This window comes from Somniosus microcephalus, chromosome 3 (genome assembly GCF_052327205.1).
Source record: "Somniosus microcephalus isolate GS21.2 chromosome 3, FLI_Smic_1.0, whole genome shotgun sequence".
NCBI lineage: Eukaryota > Metazoa > Chordata > Chondrichthyes > Squaliformes > Somniosidae > Somniosus > Somniosus microcephalus.
In genome coordinates, this window is record NC_140989.1 from 352,209,049 (window position 1) to 352,216,849 (window position 7,801).

The 7,801-nt window shown below is 46.4% G+C and overlaps 1 protein-coding gene across 2 annotated transcripts in view; it reads right to left on the reverse strand.

The window, feature by feature from the left end:
- The window catches only part of LOC147122351 (serine/threonine-protein kinase N2-like), a 141,683-nt gene extending 139,995 nt beyond the window's left edge, over nucleotides 1-1,688 (reverse strand). Inside the window, exon 1 of one of the 2 annotated variants that reach the window (XR_015077738.1) lies at nucleotides 1,205-1,688. Coding sequence is in view for 1 of the 2 variants with exons in the window: in XM_085983412.1 (XP_085839538.1) it covers nucleotides 1,205-1,225 (21 nt within the window). In the remaining variant the exon portion in view is untranslated. The remainder of the gene's footprint in view (nucleotides 1-1,204) is intronic. The other variant, XM_085983412.1, reaches the window with a different exon arrangement.
- Nucleotides 1,689-7,801: the final 6,113 nt, after the last annotated feature.

A 7,801-nucleotide genomic window follows, 5' to 3' on the forward strand; every position in this document is an offset into this window, starting at 1 on the left:
TCTCTCCTCTCCTCTCGCACTCTCCCTCTCTCCCCTCTCGCACTCTCCCTCCCTCCCTCTCTCCCCTCTCGCACTCCCCTCTCTCTCCTCTCGCACTCCCCCTCTCTCTCCTCTCGCACTCCCCTCTCTCTCCTCTCGCACCCCCCCCTCTCCTCTCGCACTCCCCCTCTCTCCTCTCGCACTCCCCCTCTCTCCCCTCTCGCACTCTCCCTCCCTCTCTCCCCTCTCGCACTCTCCCTCCTCTCGCACTCCCTCTCTCCCCCCTCTCGCACTCTCCCTCTCTCCCCTCTCGCACTCTCCCCTCTCGCACTCTCCCCCTCTCCCCCTCTCGCACTCTCCCCCTCTCGCACTCTCCCCCTCCCTCTCTCCTCTCGCACTCTCCCTCTCTCCTCTCACACTCTCCCTCTCCTCACACTCTCCCTCTCCTCACACTCTCCCTCTCCTCACACTCTCCCTCTCCTCACACTCTCCTCTCCTCACACTCTCCCTCTCTCCTCACACTCTCCTCTCCCTCTCTCCTCTCACTCTCCCCTCTCGCGCTCTCCCTCTCTCCTCTCGCACTCTCCCTCCTCTCTCTCCCTCCCTCTCTCCTCTCGCACTCTCCCTCTCTCCTCTCGCACTCTCCCTCTCCCTCTCCTCTCGCACTCTCCCTCTCTCTCTCCTCTCGCACTCTCCTCTCTCCTCTCGCACTCTCCCTCTCTCTCACTCTCCTCTCTCCTCTCGCACGCTCCCTCTCTCCTCTCACCCTCCTCTCTCCTCTCACCCTCCTCTCCTCACACACTCTCCCTCTCTCCTCACACTCTCCCTCTCTCCTCACACTCTCTCTCTCTCCTCTCACTCTCCCTCTCCTCTCTCTCTCTCCTCTCTCTCTCCCTCTCTCTCCCCACACTCTCTCTCTCTCTCCTCTCACACTCTCCCTCTCACACTCTCCCCTCACACTCCCTCTCTCACACTCTCCCTCTCTCCTCACACTCTCCTCTCCCCTCTCTCCCTCCTCTCACACTCTTCTCTCACACTCTCCCCTCACACTCCCTCTCTCTCTCTCCTCACACTCCCTCTCTCACACTCTCTCTCTCTCCTCACACACTCTCCTCTCTCCCCTCACACTCTTCCCCTCACACTCCCTCTCTCTCTCACCCTCTCTCCTCACATTCCCTCTCTCACACTCTCCCCTCACACACTCTCACTCTCTGAGCTGCTTTACCTGCACTGGGTCGGCCGCCATCTTGCCTGGCTCGCTCCGCACAAGCCGCCGTCTCTCCGCCGATGGCGGTGCCGAAATGCCGAATGTTTTTTTTTAGAAAAATGGGGAGGAGGAGGGTTGTTGGAACTGGGAGAGGGAGTCGGGGGGAGGACTGTTCGCTTATATATAAACCCAACTCAGCGCATCCTCCCCGGCGGCTGCCAGCAACAACCCCCCTCCCCCTTCCCCCCAATTAAAACACACAACTCAAATTATAAATCCAGGGGAAAGTAAGTGTCAACTGGCCATTGACTCCCATTTCTGCAGCTCTGTTTACAGGAGAATTCTTTTCTTTCTCTCTTCAAGGCGCGGAAAAGTTTTCTTTTGTTTTAATTCTCCCGTCTCTCTTTTTTCCTCAGGAGGATGGGCACAAACCGAGTGTTTAAAACGTGAACCTCCGCCCTCTGAGGAGCGCCCGCCCGCTCTCTCTCTCCCTCTCACACTCTCTCCCTCTCTGTGCATTCATCATCATGTGATCCCTGCTCCCAACACATACAACAAATCACTCGCTCCGTCTCTCTCTCTGTGTATATGTGTTTTTTTTAACTCCTATTTTTTTTTGTTCTTGTTCTCAACCCAACAAATGTTTCACAAACAAAGGTTAGATAAACTTTTGCCACTTAAAGAAACTTATTGGTACTGCACCTGCAAACTTTTTTTTTCCCATTAGCAAACACTGAAGGCTGTGTACCTCCTCCAGGGAATGGGCTCAAGATAAGCACAGTCTTGTCTTTTTTTTGGGTGGTGGGGGGGGGTTATTGGATTTACAGAGGAGGTACAGCACAGAAACAGACCATTTGCCCAACCGATCCACGCCAGCGTTTTTGCTTCACTCGAGCCTCCTCCCGTCTTTCCTCATCTAACTCCATCAGCATAACCCTCTATTTCCTTCTCCCTCATGTGCTTGTCTAGCCTTAAATTCATCTATACTATTCGCTTCAACCACTCCCTGTGGTAGCCAGTTCCACATTCTCACCACTCTCTGGGTAAAGAAGTTTCTTCTGAATTCCCTATTTGATTTCTTGGTGACCATCTCATATTGATGGACTCTAGTTTTGCTCTTCCCCACAAGTGGAATTGGTTGCAATATAAGTCTGATCATTTTTACCACGACAATTCTTCAGTATGTGGGTTTAGCTTTAGACATTTGGTACAAATACAAGTACAACTAAACTTGGCTTATAGCCAAATGCTGGTGCGACCATAGGTGCAATTGATGAATTAAAAGGAAAAGTGCAACTGCTGAAAATCTGAAATAAGAACAGAAAACGCTGGAAATACACAACAGGTCAGTCAGCATCTGTAATTTCCTTTGGGGTTATCCTAAAGGGCCACCACAACTTCAGTGGAAGATCGTCGAAACCCCGGTTAGACGGGTAAACAGGGTTTCCACCAAAGTTACAGTGGCCAGTGGGGAGAACCATCCCAAGGAAATTCCCAGTGACCAGTTCAAGCCTTACATCTACAAACCTGACAGGTGTTTCAAAGAAGGAATCTTCTGAATTAGTAAAAAGACTTGCATGTATATAACACCTTTCACAACCTCAGAACGACCCAAAGCACTTTACAGCCAATGAAGCACTTTTGAAGTGTAGTCACTGTTGTAATGTAGGAAAAGCAGCAGCCAATTTGTGCACAGCAAGCTCCTGCAAACAGCAATGTGATAATGACCAGATAATCTGTTTTTGTTATGTTGATTGAGGGATAAATATTGGCCAAGACACCGGGGATACCTCCCCTACTCTTCCATCAAAATAGTGCCATGGGATCCTTTAACGCCCTGATCTTTTATAAGTCGACAGGGCCTCGGTTTAACGTCTCTTTCAAAAGACGGCACCCCCAACATTGCAGCACTCCCTCAGAGCGTCAGTTTAAATTTTTGTGCTCAAGTCTCTGGAGTGGGGCTTGAATCCACAACCTTCTGCCTCAGAGGCAAGAGTGCTACCCACTGAGCCACAGCTGATACGTTGTGTGTATGATCCTAAATGTTATAAAGGGTTAAATGTTTTTTTCTCTGCAATTGCTGGTTTGAGTCCGTGCTCTTGAACTTGTTTTGTGCTTTCAGACAGCTATCAAAAGACTGTCTGAAAGAAGGCATTTTGTGAAAAATTGCCCTCTTCAGTGACGTCGTGAGCAGATGCTGTGGACAGTATTCACAATTGTCATTGCAGAGGAGATTCGACAGAACACATCTGCTCCTAGGCTGCTTATGTCTGGTAGTATGAAAGCACAAAATGAACTGAAATAAACCAGTAAATATAGCAACAATAATTTGCATTTATATAATGTCTTTAACATACTAAACATCCCAAGGCACATTTCAGAGTAGTATTGAGAAAAATGGAATGCCAAGCAAGGAAAAATTTAGGACTGGGCAGAAAGATGGATTTTAAGGTTTTTAAAGAAGTAGCAGAGAGGGGTTTTGGGAGCAAGTTTCAAAGAGCAAGGCCTAGACACTATAAGATCTGTCACTAATGATGAGGTTAAATAAAGGAGAGATGCACGAGGCTAAGGTCAGATGACCGAAGAGTGCGAGAGGGAAAGTTTAAGGGAGGTTGCGGAGGTAGAGTGGAGGCACGCCTTGAAAGGATTTGATGATTAAAAACAAGAATTATAAATTTAATGTAACGAGGGACAGGGAGGCAGTGTAAGTCTGTGAGGGTGGAAGTGATGGGTGAGCGTGTTTTAGTGCAGAACAGGATACGGGGCAGCTGCATTTTGGATAGGTTGGAGTTTATGGAGCTTGAACAAAGGTAAGCCAAGAAGGAGCATTTTGGAATAATTGAGTCTGGAGGTGACAAAAGTATGGATAAGGGTTTCCACTGTAGATGTCTGAGGTAGAGACAGCGACAGCAATGTTGTGGAAATGAAAATATGTGGTCTTGGTGACAAATAGAATGTGAAGTTTGAAGCTCAACCCAGGGTTGAAAATAAAGTCAAGGTTTCACACCATCTTATTCAACTTGGGTGACAGGCCAGGGACGAAGATGGAATTTGAGTCAAGGGCACAGAGTTTGTGGCAGGTGCTGAGAACAATGGCTTCAGTCTTCCTGATGCTAAGCTGAAGGAAGTTGTAGCTCATTCATATGAGATAGTTACCAATAAATCCAATAGGGAATTCAGGAGAAACTTCTGTACCCAAAGAGTGGTTGGAATGTGGAACTCACTACCACAGGGAGTGGTTGAGTCGAATAGCATAGATGCATTTAAGGGGAAGCTAGATAAGCACGTGAGGGAGAAAGGAATAGAAGGATAGGCTGATAGGGTTAGATGAAGAGGGGTGGGAGGTGGCTCATGTGGAGCATAAACGCTGGCATAGACCAGTTGGGCCGAATGGCCTATTTCTATGCTGTAAATGCTTTGTAATTGTATGTAATGTCAGACACCCAGTCTGGCAGAATGGAGGTGGTACGATAGCAAAATACTGCAGATGCTGGAAATCCGAAATAACAACAGAAAATGCTGGAAAAACTCAGCAGGCCAGGCAACATCCGTGGAGAGAAATTAAAAGTCGACGTTTCGGGTTGAAACCCTTTTTCAAAACTGGAAAGGAAATAAAATAGATCGAAGGCAGGGCTGCGATAGAACAAAAGTGAAGTAAAGAGACATTAAGAGGTATTCAAAACCAGACGAGATGGTAATAGGACAGAGGAGACAAAGACGGCTTAGATTAGGTGTGAAGTGTACTGGCAGGATGAGAGACAGCTGCCATGTGGGAGAGAGAAAAAAAAAGGAAATGGGGGGGAAGGGAAGACCCAAAACAAAGGGGTGGGAAAAAAATATATAAGTAAAAATGTAATAGGGGCTGAGGTTATGATCTGAAATTTTTGAACTCGATATTGAGTCCGGAAGGCTGCAAAGTGCTTAATCGGAAGAATGGAGGTGGTTATGGGTTGAGGGAAGTGGGTGAGGGGTAGTGGGTGTTGTTGGTATACCCTGTGCCACTGGATGAAGCTATTGAGAATCAGCTCATGTATGATGCCTCCTCTGATACAATAGCCCAAGAATACCCACTGTCAAGAATCACATATAAAGGATAACCACTTGGGTGAGATACTGGAGGGCACCTGGCACTCATGAAACTGCAACACATCAAAGGGTCACTGGAGTTAGGAGAGACGAGAGGATGAGAACAATTGTCAGAAAAAGGCGAAAGTAGAATAACATTACAGGAAACTTTGGTTTATCCGGAGGTTAACTGTCCGGAATGCTCGATCCACCGGCAAAAATCAGGAGCCGTTTCGTTAGTTTTTTTTTCTTTTCGTTGCTTTTTTTTCACCAGTCAGGCTCTGCAAGGTCTCGCTGAAGCTGTTGCTAAGCTACAGAGACGCTTGCAAGGTACAGCCGACTGTTTAGAAGCAGGGTTTGTTGCTAGATACGGAGCTCAAAAGCTCCGTATGTTTCAACATTAGCGCTGGTTTGTCCGGCAGTTTTGATGGGACGGCAACAGCTCGGTCCCGTCGGTGCCGGATAGCACAAAGTTTCCTGTAGTTTTATTGTGGCAGTGACATGCAATTACAAAATGCAATGGAACTACGTGGGCTGATTAAATCCTTTGGTAGTTCGTTTATTTTTCTCTCCCAGATGTGTGCATTTCTGGGCAGTCACAAGATAGATATGCATGAGGAAGGACATTCAGAGCATGCCAGCTCCTCCATTCAGAAAGAGCTAACACCAACTCACTGATAAATGATGAAGGATTTTTTTTTGCCTCCATGAACCTATCCAAAAGTTAATTACAAACTAATAAGCCTGTACTACGATTAAAGGACTATAATTTTAAAAATCCTGGAAATTCTGTTAAGAAGAACTGGAGGAGACGTTTAAGTGCTGGAGACTCCAGTAAAATTTTGGAGGGTTGGCAGCCATAAGGTAACAATTAGTTTTATGAATGTAAACATTTTAAGTGACATTTAACAGTACAAAATCATTATGTGATAAGGCTTTATCTTAAACTGTGTTCAGTTGGCTTAAAATCCACAGGGAGTGCATCACCCATCATTAGTATTCAACTGAACTACATTTCATTGGCTCCCAGTACTACACAAACTAACTTTCATAAAGCTCATCTATTGACAGCCTCGATCACAAGCTCATACTATTCCCACATTTTGAAACTCTTAAATGCCCGAATCCAAAAAATCTCCGAAAATTTCAGCCTGAACGTCTAATGTAGCCTTCCTCCATCTGATGTTCTTCCCAGCCTGAGCATGTTCAGTAACCTCTCCCCTGTTCTGGAGATCCTCACTCCATGGCAACTAGATACAGACCAAAGTTATCTTCCTACCACAATAATGTTACCAGACTTCTGTGCTCAGTTACAAATCCTACTCTTTTTAACCCTTAAACTGAAATCCACAGCTCTACAATTGTTCAGTGAGTTTAGGCAGTGCATTGCTAAGCCCCATAGATTTGTGCATCCCCGATTGGCGGCTGTGCCTTCAGCTGTCTAAGCCTTAAACTCTGGAATTCCCTCCTGTTATATATTGTGTGTTCTATTGTGTGCTCTCCTCCCACCTGTGGTGGCGCTGTCACAGGAGATAAATGGTTGGGTGTTCTCTGTTAAGTTTAGCTCTCTTTGTTCGGAACTCTCCAGAACTTCCTTTCCTTCCAATAAAGCACTTCATGTTTGAATCTCTGAGTTCTGAGTCCTAAATTGTGTCTAGGTAGAAAGGTACCGACACAACAAGTGGCAACGAGGAGCGGATGAATCTGCGTATGTTACGGGTGCAGTGAGTAAACAGAAAATTTAATTTGAAACGTGAGATGGCTACTATATTAGGAAACATCGGTGATTTTGATGAAAATGTGGAGCAATGGAACGCATATACGGAACGTTTTGACTATTTTGTATTGGCGAATGCGGTGGCAAATGAAAAGGTCGTGCCTACCTTTTTGAGTGTAATCGGGCCGAAGACATTCAATTTACTTCGCAGCCTCGTGCAGCCAGATAAGCCAGGAACTAAAACATATAAGCAACTAGTGGAAATTCTTGGAGCACATTTTTCACCAAAACCTCTGGTTATTGCTGAGAGATTTAGATTTCACAAACGGAATCAAGAGGAGGGGGAATCAGTGACGATGTTTATTGCTGCTTTAAAAAGGTTGTCGGAACACTGCCAGTTCAAGGAGGTGCTGAATGACACCATTAGAGACAGACTTGTGTGTGGTCTGCAAAATGCAGCCACACAGAAGCGCCTTCTTACTGAGGACAACCTTACTCTTGAAAAGGCCATTGAAGTTAGTGTCTCCATGGAGATGGCGGAAAAGGAGGCTCACCAGTTGAGTTCAACAGGGAGAGTTCACAAGGTGTCGTCTGAGCCTAAAGGTGCGCGGAACGGCACATGTTACCGTTGTGGGAAAACGGGCCATCACGCTAATGACTGCTGGTGTACGGAGCTGGAATGCCGAAATTGTGGCAAAAAGGGTCACATTGAACGCGCCTGTAGAGGTAAAAAAAAAACAGACAGAGCTGGGAAGCATGGAAGCAAAATGTCTGTATTTGGACAAGAGAGGAAAAAGAGTGTTCATTCAGTGCAGTATGATGGAACAAGCAAA